Source organism: Diadema setosum, chromosome 7 (genome assembly GCF_964275005.1).
Source record: "Diadema setosum chromosome 7, eeDiaSeto1, whole genome shotgun sequence".
Lineage (NCBI taxonomy): Eukaryota > Metazoa > Echinodermata > Echinoidea > Diadematoida > Diadematidae > Diadema > Diadema setosum.
Genome location: NC_092691.1, coordinates 5,066,098 through 5,081,174, shown reverse-complemented (window position 1 = coordinate 5,081,174; position 15,077 = coordinate 5,066,098). Strand labels below are relative to the sequence as shown.

At 39.3% G+C, this 15,077-nt stretch overlaps 1 protein-coding gene across 1 annotated transcript; it reads right to left on the bottom strand.

Moving 5' to 3' along the window:
• Positions 1 to 346: 346 nt before the first annotated feature.
• On the bottom strand, positions 347 to 13,680 carry LOC140230594 (uncharacterized). Its single transcript, XM_072310736.1, has 10 exons — positions 13,529 to 13,680; positions 12,313 to 12,480; positions 11,648 to 11,771; positions 10,820 to 11,029; positions 9,691 to 9,786; positions 8,984 to 9,231; positions 7,543 to 7,711; positions 6,629 to 6,871; positions 4,999 to 5,160; positions 347 to 4,308 (listed from the first exon to the last, which is right to left on the bottom strand). Exons 1-10 carry the CDS (start codon positions 13,610 to 13,612, stop codon positions 1,328 to 1,330), a joined length of 4,485 nt encoding a protein of 1,494 aa, XP_072166837.1. The 5' UTR covers positions 13,613 to 13,680; the 3' UTR covers positions 347 to 1,327.
• Between the last annotated feature and the right edge of the window lie 1,397 nt (positions 13,681 to 15,077).

The window sequence follows — 15,077 nt, the reverse complement described above, 5'->3', positions numbered from 1 at the left end:
ATCACACCCCAAAAAATCATTTTATCTGCAATGTCACAAGAGAAACAACACATTCTGGAATTCCCAAGATACTCCTTGATGCACAGAATGTTGTCACTGCATCAGTAGAATGACGAGAGCTGTACCACTCTACTGAACTGACGACTTACCAATGAAAAATTTGCATCAACAAGGGCGGAGGAAAATGCCCGACATACAGAATTCTTTGAGAAAGTCAGTCAGTGACTCAACATGCAAAGAACCAATATATGGGTATGAAAAAAGGTCCTCTCAGTTTGAAAGCAAGAACCTACCACAACATAACAGTGTTCCTGAAGAGAATCAACACAGCTATACAATTACAATGAAATTTACATTATACAGTATACAACTTTTCCTTGGTGCACGCACAAACCTCATCTGGATATAGCAAATATTAGTACTATATGAAAACTCACCTAACTACTGTTAGGTGAAATCATTTAGCTAGCACCAGCACTTGGAACTATAAAAGGCACTACATACAAGGTACAACACTTTGCTATGAATAGCATACGAGTCGCATACATAGTCCACATGAACAAAGATCAGTATGCTTTGTATGGGAATATCAAAGAAGGATTAAAGAAGACTCCTATTCATGAAATTCCAAGTGCATGCAACAATCATTGAATAACATAAAATGTAACTCTTTAGCAACTTCTGTTAACCAATGTAGTAAGTCTGGTATTATTCAGGGATGCCACACTTGTAAACAGCACTGCCGTATTCTGAGGGCTGAAAAGGCGTATATTTGGTGGAAAAACCATATTTTCATCTTTCCAGCAGTAGACATGTGTTATAATACACCTTGTGAAAAACAGTATTTTCCATGAAACCTGCAGTGCTTTTGGCAAACGAGTGACAAGGGTGTGTAGAAGTTACACACTAATATGGGATATGAGTATTTCAGAATTGGTTTTATTTGGAAGGCAACAATTTAAACAAAATCGTCTCGATATCTCTTTCTCTAAATGGATACCAAAACAGAAATCATACAAAAAAATATATATATTTTGTGTTTTAATAGTTGAATATGATTTGATACACTGTACTTGCATGCCCTGATATAGCCCTTTGTTATCATTAAAGGGAAGCATCTAATGCCATTTAGTCATTACATCTGATACAACCTCAGTCCCTAAAAGGACTTCCCTGCATTGATACAATGAATATAGGGGATAGAATAATTCATGCATTCATGCTACTTTGGTAACCAAGACCTAGTCTTTTAAAAGCTGTGCTCTTCATCAAGATATAACAGGTTTTTGATTTTTGCATATTCAATGACCGATGCCAGGTCGCAAATTCAGGGTCGCCTCAGAAACCAGTTTGACTGATCATCCATCTCATGCATGCGCCATTCGTGCCTGAGTGCCTGCCTCTTTGAGAACCACTCGTACAGGTCCCACACCGTCATTCCAGCTCGCCCTTCTTCCCTACCCTTCATCCAGTGCTGGTACCAGGTGTCTCGCTCGTCACCCTCAGATGCCATCTCGTCGCCAAGGTTACCCGCTTCCTCCCTCTGCTTCTCTCGGTCATGCATACGGCGGATAAACCAATCATCGTTGCTCTGGTAACCATAGCCGGCATGTTTTCTCTTGTCACTTTCCTCCACTTTCTCCGCGGGCTGATCATCTATGGTGTTCATGTCTGAAAAATTAAATGCCTCCTTCAGATCGAGGGTAACGGTAACATGCATTTGCTCACTGCGACCGTCATCTGGTTGCTCTTGTCTTCCACCTTTACCTTCCCATTTTCTTTCTTTCATAAGTTTTCTGAAGTATTTTGTTGTTGCCTTTTCAATGTCCTCAGCCATGTCTTCAAAATCCTCCATCAGCTCAGCAAGATCTGCGTCAGTCACAGCTGGCTCGGCTAGGAACTCCTCTAACTCCTCCATGAAATCCTGGAGCTCTTCCAGATGCCTGCTGTAGCAGCGCTCCGTTAGCCACTCCTCGTATGCCAGGAGTTCCTGGTAGAGCTTAACAGCTGCCTCTCGCTGCTTGCGCAGGCAATCCTTGACGCCGTGGCAACGGGAATCAAAAGCCTCAAAGAGGTCATCCAAGTTCACATTTTGAAATCGCAACCGATCCTTATCCTTGTCTTCTCCCTTTGACTGTGCCTGGTCGTCCCGTCTCTGGTTGTTCTTACTCCAATCTTGATCCTGATGATGATGGTGCTTCCCCTCTTTGCCATGACGACTATGGTCACCGGTAGGTTGATGACTTCTAGAAGTTGTCTGATGATGGTGGTGATGGCGATGGTGGTGGTGATTTCTCTCTTTATGGTGATGTCTATGACTTTCTGCATGGTGGTGATGCTTTCTTCTCTCTTCATGATGGCGATGGTGTTTTCTCTCCTTATGCTGCCTCCCTGCTCGATATTGTTTGTGTGGTTTCTCTTCAGCAACATCCTCTCTCTTTTGATGTTTGCTTTCCTTTCCATTTACAGATGACTGAAATTTCTGTCGTCTTTCTCTTCTTTTGTCTTGCTTTCTTGGTTTGATTTCTTGCTGCTGTGAATATGGAGCATCTCCCTGGTCCCTGTCAGCATTAGAAGATTTACCGTGCTCCTTTCTCTCTTTTCTTTCTCCCTCTTTGTGCTTCTTGCCAACCTGCTTGAAGTCGCTCTGTGCCTCTGACTGCTTTCTTTGGTTGTTTTCTTTGTTGGCCTTGTGCTTCTCTGTATCCCGTAACATTTGGCTTTCAGAGAGCTCCTTGCTTTTGCTGTGCTTGTGCTTGATTCTTCCATTAACCTCATCATGCTGATGGTTCGCTCCAGAGTTTTCTTTATTCCTATTCTTCTTCTTGCCACCGTGGGTAGGTTTCTCTTCTGGTCCATATTCTTTACCTTGCATGTTGACACTGTCATAAGGTCTGGTAGTCTTTGCCGAGTCTGACACATCTCTTTCACGATATGTTTCCTTTGACTTCATCCCTTTCTTGTCCTTCACAGGTGCTGCATCAGGACTTTTGGATGACCGATGACTCTTGTGCTTTTTTGATCTATCTCTCTTTGAATCAAACAATTGATTTTTTGCTTCTTCTTCTTCTTCCACTGTTTCATCTTTCCCACCAGAAAATGCATCTCCTAAGAATTTGTGGACAGATTTGAGAGTCTTCTTCACTGGCTTCTTTACTCTCTGAGATATCGTTTTTCCATCTGGCATGACTGAGATGGCATCCTGAATCTTGTTGCTGACAGTCTGTACACCTTCCCTGATTTGAGAGGTAATGTTGGACTTTTGGATTGCTGCCACAGAGTCCTGGACCTGCTCAGTGATGCCCTGCAGTCCACCCTTAATTGTGCCAGTGATATTCCCTACTGTTAAGTTGTTAACAGCATTCTGAATTTGGTCTCCTACATTGTGAACACTCTCTTTGAGATTGAACGTGACATTAGACTTCTGCAGACTGTCAACGGCATCCTTGATTTGGTGTCGCAAGGTCTCGACGTTCTCTTTGAGCTGGGTTGTCAGGTTGTTGACGGAAAGATTGGATGCTGAACCGACCAGATCGGTTGTGAGGTTTCTCAGGACAAACCAGGAATCGGAGAGTTTTGAGGACAGCTGATCAATAAGGTTGCTGTCCTGCTTGGAATCCTCATCGTCTTTGGAAGGCGCATCCTCGGCAAAGGAGCTGCTCTCTTCCTCTGGTGCAGACTCAGATTCCGAGTTGAGACTGCCCTCCATCTCTCCTTCCATCTCACCTGGCGCTTTACCTTCACTATCCATTTCAGCAACATCGTCTTCAGCATCCTGTCCAACAACTTTTTCATGGGAGACAGGAACCCTGTCAACTTCAACAACGACACCTTCATCCTTGTCATCAGATCCTCCTTGCTGCCTCTCCAATTCCGACACTGCTCCAGACACAGGAATTGTCTCGCTAGGATCTGCAGTTCCTTCTTCAACTGCTTCTTGTTGACCACTCCTAACTTCCTTGACATCATCATTCTCATCCAGAACCACCACAGGACCATCCAGGACCTGATGGGAATACACCTCCAGTAATTTCTGATCTTCTTTTACCTCACCTTGACCATCCTCTACGGTCACTGTGGCATCTCCCCTCTTGCAACTCTCGTCGGCCACCTCAGCAGTGTTGGTGTCTGCTGGACCTTCACCAGCTTCTCCGCACTGGATGTTACACTTGGCAGAGTAGCAGACGCCTGGATTTGTCTCATCAGCGCAGGGTGAACAGGAGTCGGTGATCTTGGTGGCAGCTGGAGGAGGAATGCCAGAATCAGGGAGGGGTGGTATCTTTGCAGTCACCTGAGCAAGTGCCTCACCTTTGAATGAGTAAAGATTGACAAATAACATTTAATTTTTCAGTTACAAATACATGTATAAAGCTTAGGTTGAAATCATTCAATGACTGCATACCCTACTGCACAAAGAGACTGCACTTCTTAAGTAAAAACTGTACATGCCATTTATTTTGTGAGTTTATTCAATTGCGAATTGGAACAGATAGGACAATTTTCAGGTGGTCACATTTCTGATAGACAACCACATTCCCCTTGATGGAATGAGAAAGAAGTAAGTAAGGATAACTTGCCTGAAAACAAAAGAAAAAAAGAAAGAGTAAGCTCACACACCAAAAGTTGTCATGGGGTATCTACAATACCAAATAATGTTAAAAGTCAGATTCAAAACGATACCGACACTTTCAAGAACTGAATATTAGTGCTGGCATGGGAACACTATCAATGCTTATAGAAAACTGAATGCATCCCATAACTGAGCCATGTAGCACAGATATCTGAGATGACCAATTGAAGCAACAAAACTTCTGAAGCTTAAAGACAGAGTACTGGTAACTTTTCACCAACAGCCATTATTTTTGGGACTGATAAGTGTATATTCAGCCAACCTCTTTCATGTAATAGTACCCTGAATTCTGGAACGACTCCACAAACATGCTGCCAAGGAATCGTTTAGATTTGCAAATATTTCTGAGATGAAACGTATCAACTCACCGTCGGGCTTGGGTGAAATACTGGGTGCAGTGCCGGGAATCTTGCCTCGTAGAAGGGTCTTGGTCTTGTCGAGGCAGGTCACCAGCTGGTCTTGGAGGGATCTCAGACGCCAAACCTGTCCTGCCTCGATGCCCAGGTGATGGGAGGTGGCCTGGCTGGAACCTAGAGAGGTAACAAGATTGGGCATTACAGCTCAATGACAATCAAGGATGATAATAATACTAATAATCAGACAAAGCTACCACATAAATATACTATACTGCGTTGTGATGTAACAGAGCTCCTTCACATTGTTACTATAAATCAAACACACAAAAAATAAGTAATAAGTGAATGAAAAGCTTCAAAAAAAAAAAAAAGAACTGTATATACCATATATTTCGCGAGTCTAAATTTTCGCGAATTGGGAATTCCCAACGATTTCGCGAGTGGTTAAATTCGCGATCCTGGAGTCCTGTACTGAACGGAGAAGTATACACGCATAAGTCACATTCACATCGGGATCAGAGTCAATATTCTCGCGTGTCTTTAATTTCACGAATAGCACGTGAATAGCGAAATTCGCGAAAATAAAAACCTCGCGAAATATTCGGCGTATACAGTAAGTCTTCAACAAAGATTTGAAGACAGCAAGTGATGGAGCCTTCCTCATTTTCTCATCAATCTCACATATTAATGCCGGGCTCTTGCTATTTTTTTTCTGATTACAGGGTGTTTGTGAATGGCCAATTCAATTTCATATTCCAGTTGAATATTGAAAAAATAACAGTAGCATCACACAAACACAGTAAGTGTTAATTTAATCACCATTAAAGGGATGGTACAGTATTGGTGGAGATGAGAAATGGGCTTTTAACTTTTTGCAAGATACCAAGAAAACACTTATGATATAGTACAGAGCATACCATCTTAAGTGGAATTCAAAGTTTATTTGATGGAAATCGGGTTTGGAATGACTGAAACATCCAAAAACAAAGTAAAACAAAGCAATCATAATAAAGTGTGGGTCCCACACTTTATTTTCATCAAACAAACGTTGAATTCCTCGTTAAATGACAAGCTCTTTCATATTTCATGAGAGGTTTCTCATTATCTCACCAAAAAACGTTAGAAACCTGAAATTAGGTCTCAAACAAAACTATACGATCCCTTTAAGCAATAAGAGAGAAAGCTATACTATATTTCAGAGTTTCTCATATTACCTTTGAACAGCAATATCAGGGTCAATCAAACATGTAAATGAGATGACATGATGATTAACATCCTCAACTGAAATCATGTGCATATGTCTTTGTGACTGGCATCACTGTGTCCTTGAAGCCAAATGAATTTTACTCCATTCAACAACTTTATTATTAGAGTCGAGGTCTAATGAATTCTATTTTTGATAATCTAATGACAGTCAATCATACATAGAATAGAACAATGCCTTGCATCCTTCAAAGTGCATACACTATTTTTCTTTCTTACACTTTGTAAGTTAGGTCACACACATCATGTCATGCAAAACTGTATGCCAATAAGAGATTTATTCTAAGACCTCAGTATCAGCCATCCATGAGCATATCTCGCCCTTCTGTGATGAATGCATCCTGTATTGCACCACACTTCAGATGCTGAAAACCCTTACCGATGTAGTGGCCAAGAGAGAGGGCCAGGGCAGCTGTGAGAACCAGCAAGGCCGCCTGGTTGAGCCTGCTGTTGAGGCCCTCATCCCGGCGGTGGAGGTACTGACGGATACCTGGCTTGATCCCGCTGACAGTCATGTTGGCGGGTAGGGCATCATTGGAGGTGTCGCTGAAGTGGGACACTTCGCTGGATGCGTCGCTGCTGGTCTGATGCTGTAGGCTTGAACTGCTGGTGTCGGGGATCCCTGTTGAATAACAAGTGATATTTGGTTTAATGAGGGGTGGCATAAACGGTACAAGAGATAAAGATGCTAGTGAAGAGCATATATTTTCTACATCTCTTACAACTTTTTGTGCATAGAAAACCAAAAGACAACAAGAAACACTGATAGGATGTTCTCTTGTAAGATTTTGTCATTACTACATTAGGCTTTCATAAATTGAATTTTTCTTACCCAGAAAAATTCTCTTTGGTTCATAGTCCTACTTTTTTCAGCTAAAATTTGTGCACCGTGTGAACTTGTTTCCATGGTTGTAACTATTGTACAACATAAACCGTGCATCAAAGTGCTTTGCTGCTTTAATGCAAAGTTGCTACACTAATGAAAAGGATACATGATGATGTATATGTGCAGTCGAATTTGCTAGACACATTGGTGTCTAGCGTCTAAAGAGAACATGAACAGGTATATTGATGGTTCCGAATTCCCTACTTGTAGTTTGCATTGGTAGAAATACACAACTTTTCATCAAGTAATGCTACTAATGTCTGAGCCATAGTTTATCTTGCTATGTTTGCAAATTACAAACCTCAAATACCCACAGAAAAGAAAACAAAATAAAAAGTAGGACTGTCATTCATGATTCTGGGACAATGAAGCAGCATTTATAACCACTCGCCATGACTTCAACTTACTCCGCCGAATATCTGGGCAGGAGAAACTGCTAGACAGGTCAGAGAAGCTGGATGACCGGGACATGGCCGGCTCACCGTCACCACGGAACTGCTGGACCAATAGGAAGCCGCCATCCTCTGTGGGCCAGCGTTGGGTCATAATGGGCACTCCCACACTTGAACCAGAGGTCTGAGATGGACACCGGGAGACGGAATTATTTTCATTGGTCTGCATGGATGCTCACTAAATGGCAAATTTACAAGTCTTATGAGGCAGTCTCTTCATTCTGTGAGAATACTTCTCGCCTATCTCACTGTACCTCTTGACTTATCATTGCAACCAGATATTAACACAACAGTATCAGCTGATATATCCCTCTATGGATACCACATATTTTCAAAGTTTAAACAGAAACAGCAAAGATAAATCCCAACCAAGCTATCAAAATCATATGGATGAAAGGAAATCAAAGTTGCTATGAAGACCAGGTATAAGTAATCAAAACTAAACAATATCTCACTGAAAACTATCAAAGAAATATGGACCTCATCAGTCTGTTGGTGTTTTGTTTGTTTTCATGAGAGAAAAAATTTACAATTCCAAAATAGAAGTTCTAGTCTTTAAATATTAACACCTTACTTTGCATACCTGTCACATAACAGCTTGTTTGTGAGCGTGAAAAGAAAACAGATTACAGCAATACAGCAGTCTATTAGATGGTTTCTAACATGAATCTTGCAGGAGATCAGAAATTCTATGTGTACATGATTTAAACTGACTTGTTAAACTTTACTAGCACTTCACAAAACAGTTGTTTAAAAAAAAAAAGAAAAAAGAAATCCACTCAAAAATCTTATAAATTTCATAAGAAAGAGAAAAAAAGATATTATAAAGAAATAAAAAAGTTATGACATTTTGAAATTTTAAAAGTTTTTTGGAAAATACTTCATGACCTGTCATTATAAATATTCAAATCAGCAAGTTGATGATGCTATGCTCTCACAATTTCTATTCATCTCATATACAGAAGTGACAGAAATCCCATATTCCAGCTGTTTAAATACAAAACTTGTCTTTAAACCACCTAAAACAAAAAAGAAAAAATGTTACCTCTCATACATTTTGGCAAAGGAATATGCTTTTACCTGTATTACCTGAAAACACCAATTTTTCTGAATTTCATATATAACATACACATGTACATGAAATATTGTGAGGGCATGACATCATCAACTCACTTATTTGAATATTCATAAGGACTGGTCAAGAAATATTTTCTGAAAAAATTGTGCAGTTTCAAAATGCCATACCTTTCTCATATCTTATTCAATTTTTGCCATTTTTGGAACATTCTGCGGGGAATTTTTCTTTCTTTCTTTTGGAGTTTGTTTATTTTTGGGGTGGATTGCTGATGAACTGCAAAGTGAAACTGTTCAAGGAACTCAAAGCCATGAAAATCACCTGCTTTGGTAAGTTTCCGGTTGACTTGGTGCGGCGCGGGGATTCCCCAGCTTCCACTCCTCGCGGGATGTTGTCCACGGAGACCGACGACATTGGGAGTTGCCCCTGAGGCATGATGGGAAGGGGTCCAGCTATGTCCAGCCCCTGCTCCTGGTCAAGGATCCCGTCTCCATCCCCAGAGGCTTCCGCCACACCTGTAGCTTCACCGGCACCAATGGTCTCAACCATTTCAGGAGCATGGGGGCCACCTGCAAGTATAGTTAAATTCCCAAACCAATGGACAATAACATTCAACAAAAAGACAAAGATGACACGAGGAACTTACACTTGTTTAGCATCAACTTCCTTAATGTTTTTGACATTCTAATGGTCATAACTGTCCTAACCTTATCTTTATGAATTTTTCCAAGATTTTGTTTATTTGGCTGTTACCTTTAATTCTCTATTCTCACTGAAAGCAATTCACTACAATGCCTTTAATACATTGTCCCAAGGATTGCCCTGCTATAATTCAGTTTGCCTGTTCTTTCAAAGAGCATGAACTGGTAGAAAATGTAAGCACCACAGGTCAAGAACATGAATTATAACATTTTGCATGATTATAATCTACAGAAACAAGGTAGGGTGGGGTAATGGGAAACAGGTAAAACCAGTGTATCAACTCATGCAGCTGAAAGTATTGCATGATCAAAGTATTGCATGATCACCTTGTGCTTGTGTAGGATGATCCACCATGAGAAAGTCTAATTGGGATGAGTTTGAAGAGCTGGTAATTGAATCTATTTGAGACGTGGGAGACAAACCTGTATCAGGAAAATAAGACAGATTCACCATATAAAAAATAGACATACTCAAGTATGGATGAGAAATTAATTTGCCAAATATACACAACATTTTTTCTTGAACTTTAATCACGTTCATTTGAAATTACTTTCTCTTGGATAAGAAAAATTTCTGCATATCGTTGCATTGAAATTAAATGATATGGATGCCTCTTTATAAAATTCTTTTATTTGTGCCAAGATAGTTAAAGGTCCAGTTTACCTTTGGGAGCAGTGATTTAAAAAATGTTCAAGATATCACATTTGATGCATATGTGTAGGTCTGTTGTATCATAAAACATCCTACCGTATGAAATATTTGCAATAAAACCTAAAATATAAGGAGATATCAGGGTTTTTCTCAATAAACCGTAACGGTATATGGTTTAGTCTGGAAACATTTTTATTATAACTATTGTTCACATTCTGTGTATTTAACAACACTAAACTTCGATTATACGGATTCAAATTTTGACAGTGGTTGTTTCTATCCCTAACTCACATTTTAGAAATATTTTAAAGCACTAATGCTGGGTTTTTGTTTCATCTGCAAATGGTAAATTATGCCTTTAACAGAAATACTGTAAAAGTGGATATTTTCGTGCGATTAATTTTTCGCGCTAGGCCAGGTCAGAAGAGTTTCGCGTGTTTTTAATTCCGCGGAATCAAGACATCACGCACAGGAACGTATGGCAAGCACAAATATTCGCGTGTTTTTATTTTCGCGCTAGTTTCTGGTTGCGCGAAATGCGCGAAAATTTCAACACCGCGAAAATTTCCACTTTTACAGTACTGCTTTTATCTACCTGCTTTGCAGGTGTTACCCATGTGTGCCCTGCAAAAAGTTAGAATTCTTATTCAAATTCAGATCACATCTACCCTTCACAGTTAAAACAAAGAAACAAATTCTGTTTCACCAGTCTTATTATGTTAAACTGCACATGCAACTTGAAAAGGGGCACTGTCACATAATGCTTTACAAAGGCTTGTGTGATAGTGAATGGTGACCACTCACTGTGTGTTGGCGTAACAGCAGTGGTGGAGTATGCTGCCTCAGCAACATCAGTGCTCCCAGCTTGAAGGGGACCATGGCTCAAACCCTCTCCGAGAGGGTCAAAGGTCATTGTACCGGGCATGCCCAGTTGGCTGGTGTCATCTTCGTCAGGATTGTCACTAGGCATTGGTAGGACCTCGATGCTCTCTAGCGATGCTGTGTCCAGGTGATCTGAGTAGCAAGAATAGGGCTAATGATTTAAAGAACCATCTCATGGAATATACCTTTGCTGCAATCATATCTATTAATACTGCCGATATACATGTATTCTGCAGTTTATCTGAAGTATATTTCACATTTCATCTTTTATTGTTTTTAGGAGGATAGAGAATCTATGCAGTTTGCACAGTATACAAAGAATGTTCTATGTTACCACTGTAGGGATTATTCCAGAAAATTTTGTTTGAATTCAACAACAGAAGGAATTGTTCAATATTCCACGAATTCCTCATGGTAATTCATAAGTTGTTGTAGGATGTAATGGCTTAGCATACAATGTTCAAGTGCCAAAGAAATCCCTGATACTTGGAAATTATGTTTTGATGGATAATTTGTAACATAAAATGTACTTTGACAGACAAAATTAATGTATCAAATTAAGAAAAAAAAAGTTGGTAGTTGACAATCCTCTCACAATCCTCTCAGCTAGATAACACACTGAGTATATATTACGATTGAGCTTTTGAATTTCCAACACCTTCTTACTTTTGTGCACATGACGAATGCACAATAACAGCATAATTTGAAAAACACTATGTCATACAGATAGTGAAAAGTTTGACCCCTAACCTTTGTCTTCAATAGAGGGACTGGGCAGAGGCTCTTCATCTTCTTGTGCCAGTGCACTTGGTGCTTGACCTTTGCCCTTTGTCCAGAGACCACCTAGCCAAGAGGTTGATGCTGGTACATGCTGCTGTAGACCATGTCAGACATAGCACATTATCACACATCTTATTTACACTAAGTGACACAAAATTATCAACTCTGTGGTCTGCTATTCTGACCCACGGTCTTGCTTGAATCTTTGTCACATATCAACTGCACGTAAATCATGTAGTTTGACAATCTGACTTGCTTTCCTTCTTCCTTTTTATATTTTTTAATACTTTGTTTTAACATAAATAAGTAATTACAATGTGAGCAATGTTTTAAAAAAGGTGTTTTGTAAAGGTTTTCATTTGATTTTTGATATAATTTGATGATTAATTAGTGCTACAAAAGCAGTACTCATCTTCCTCAAATACATGCTGTCTGGGAAAGATGGGTTAATTGGAAATGCTAAATCTTGCAATGGCATGCAATAAAAATCATAGAATCCTGTGTCATTCACTGAAAAAGAATGCTACCAATTACACAACTAGTAGAGCATAAAAACTGTTCAGGGTAACTCTGACTCTTCACCGGTATGCAACAGTTTGAATGCAGAATTTTCCTGAAATGATGTTCACAATTACCTCAGTATGTTCCACAGGTCTATTCTTGGGACTGCTTGGTGAGGTACCACCACTACCAGTGCTGCTCCTGCTGTTGGCTCGCTTGGACCGGAAGTGAACAGCATCATCCTTAACATCAACACAGTCAGATGAGGAGGATGAAGAGGAGCCAACATCACTGTCAGATCCCTTTTAAATGATCAAAGATAAATTAGCTGACTAAAAAGAAAGCACAAAACATTCTCATACTCAAGGATCCTCACATTACCATTTAAACAAAATAATGATTCATGTCAAATATTGGATCATATCACAGCTAAAAACCACATCATTAGACAGGGTCACTAGCAATAAACTGTTTCAAGGAGGCATAAAAATCCTGATGCTATAAAGAACCGTTCTTCCAACAATTCAAAAACAATAATCATGTTCGAAACAACGTACAGTAGGAAAACAAAAAAAAAACAGCTTTCCATAATTCTTAATCTTAGTATCTTACCTCCTTCATCATGTTCACTCAAGACTGAAATTGCAGACATTCATTAAGTCTTACTCTGGAGTCTTGCATCTTTTTGTTATCGTGCATCTCCAAAATGATGGAGTTCTTTAACACGTTAGGGCAAGGTTAGGCCCTATAGACTCTATCATGTTTGAAAGTAAAAGTGATCTAGTTTCTAATAGATATTATATACTGTATCAAATATAATTAGTTTTCTGTTATAAAATATATGATGTACATTGTATTTAAATATTAACTGCCATTTCAACCAAACATGTAATAATTTCTCGTTTGCGTTTAACGATAGCTTTTAACCTTAGTATAGTATGACTATGAAGATCAAGGTGACCAATCTCAACTAGCACGTGTGCTAACTTGTTAACAACAACAACTTTGTAGAATTACGCTACATGTATCACATTTAAATCTCAAATGTCTTCATTTAATCATGTTACTATAAAGGAGTAATAAATATTTCTTTTTCCATACATGTATAAATACAATTGTATAATAATTGAAATGTAACAGTTACATGTTCAAATGTTGTTGCTAATAAAAACTTCAAACTTCAAATTTCAACTTCAACTGTTAGGTCTCGAAACCTTATGTGATAATGGAAGTAGAATTTTAGTTTTCTATTATCAATTTACATCAAATTTACATGCTGCAGTCAAATGAAAGAAATTCAGCATTAGAAGTGTATGTAGACACCCTCTGGCTCTGCTCTATTTTTCATACCTGAATATTTCCTTCTTCATCAACAAGAGTCCATTTGCCTCGGCCTCGTCGAAGTTCTGCTGAATTTGAGGCAGCCATGTTCATCGATCCATTTGAGCAGGGAAAGCAAACACAAGTGTTACGCTTAGATGTCGCGAATTATTTTGCTGGAATTTTTCAATGGTATCTCGAATTGTGAACAACCCAAGGGAATGACAGGATTGTCATTCAAAATTCCCCACTCCATATAATAATACAGGGACACTCACTGACAGTCTCACGGAGTGATCCCTTTCGTTGAGTCTCGCTCTGTTTTGTGTACACACACACACGTCAAGGGTTCGATACACGGTAAATCTACGTGTACTAAGAGAAGAGTTGAGTGTTGTAGTGTATTTTTTCACCTACCAGCCTGAAGCCAGCACCCAAACTCAGAGCGAAAGCCGGGCTCTCGATACCTTGTGTTATCGATACTACTATTGTACTACGTAGCGATAGAGAGAGAAGTTCTAACTCCCCCTACTGCCCTCCAGCGTCAGTTCTTCATCAATGGGAAGCACGATGTACAAACAAACTTATACAAAACTCTCTGCACCAATTTCATAATCATTTTCATCAATGGAAACAAAATTTATACCGAAACTTAACATCAATTGTCTAATACATTTTGATACACTCTGATACATTTTTTTCACAATCCATTTTTATACACATCTCTTTTTTTATACTATTTTTACACTGCTAATCCCTTATTCTCTTTTTAATTTCGTTCCTTCATTACCTTACAAATTTTATTAACTAAATCACTAACCCAACAGTACTTTCTTTTCAACATTCATTCAATTCAACTTTAAACATCAATATCCATTGATTGAAGTTTATTCTTAAAAAAAACAACAACAAACAAACAAACAAACACAAACCACCCCGACAACCCTTACCCTCGTCCATTCTCCTTCTTACTACTCTACCCCATTCCCCCTCCCCTTCCAACCCCCTCCTCACCAACAAAACCTCAAAAACAACTAAGTGTGTCCTGACATATATTGTAGTACACATTTCAATACGAGTGCATGGTTCAAGGCATTTCCTGGTGGATGTGCTGTAGGCCCTACCCTATTGAACAAAGGCAAAACAAAATCTCAATTCTTTTTCCAGTTTTCCCACTTTTGCAAATGTATTGACAACGTATTACGTATAACTGCTAATTTTTCTTCTTCTAATTTATCCTGCTCTACAAACCTTTTAATGAAATATTCCATCACGCGTCCTGATGACCTCGATACCTTCATTTCACCTCCTTTTGAATGCCAGTCATGTTTTTCTTCTTCTTCTTAATTCTTCTTCTTCTCCTCCTCCTCCTCCTCCTCCTTCTTCTTCTTCTTCCGATCTTCTTCTTTGAAATATTATGACATCTTCTTCTTCTTCCTTTCCAGTACAGTCCACCAATGAGGTGTTACTCGTCGTACTTTTGAGCGATGTGCGGTGTGCTGTGCAATTGCTTCGTTTTTTCAAGGCAGATAGAAACTATAGTTGTTCAGTTAAAGCTCAGTCTAACCTGATGATGACA

Coding starts and splice junctions, on each gene's coding strand:
- LOC140230594 (XM_072310736.1), bottom strand. CDS start 13,612: ATGAACATGGCTGCCTCAAATTCAGCAGAACTTCGACGAGGCCGAGGC. Junction 9,787..10,819: donor TGCTGTTACGCCAACACACA/GTGAGTGGTCAC, acceptor TTCCTGATACAG/GTTTGTCTCCCACGTCTCAA. Junction 4,309..4,998: donor TATTTCACCCAAGCCCGACG/GTGAGTTGATAC, acceptor ACTCATTCAAAG/GTGAGGCACTTGCTCAGGTG.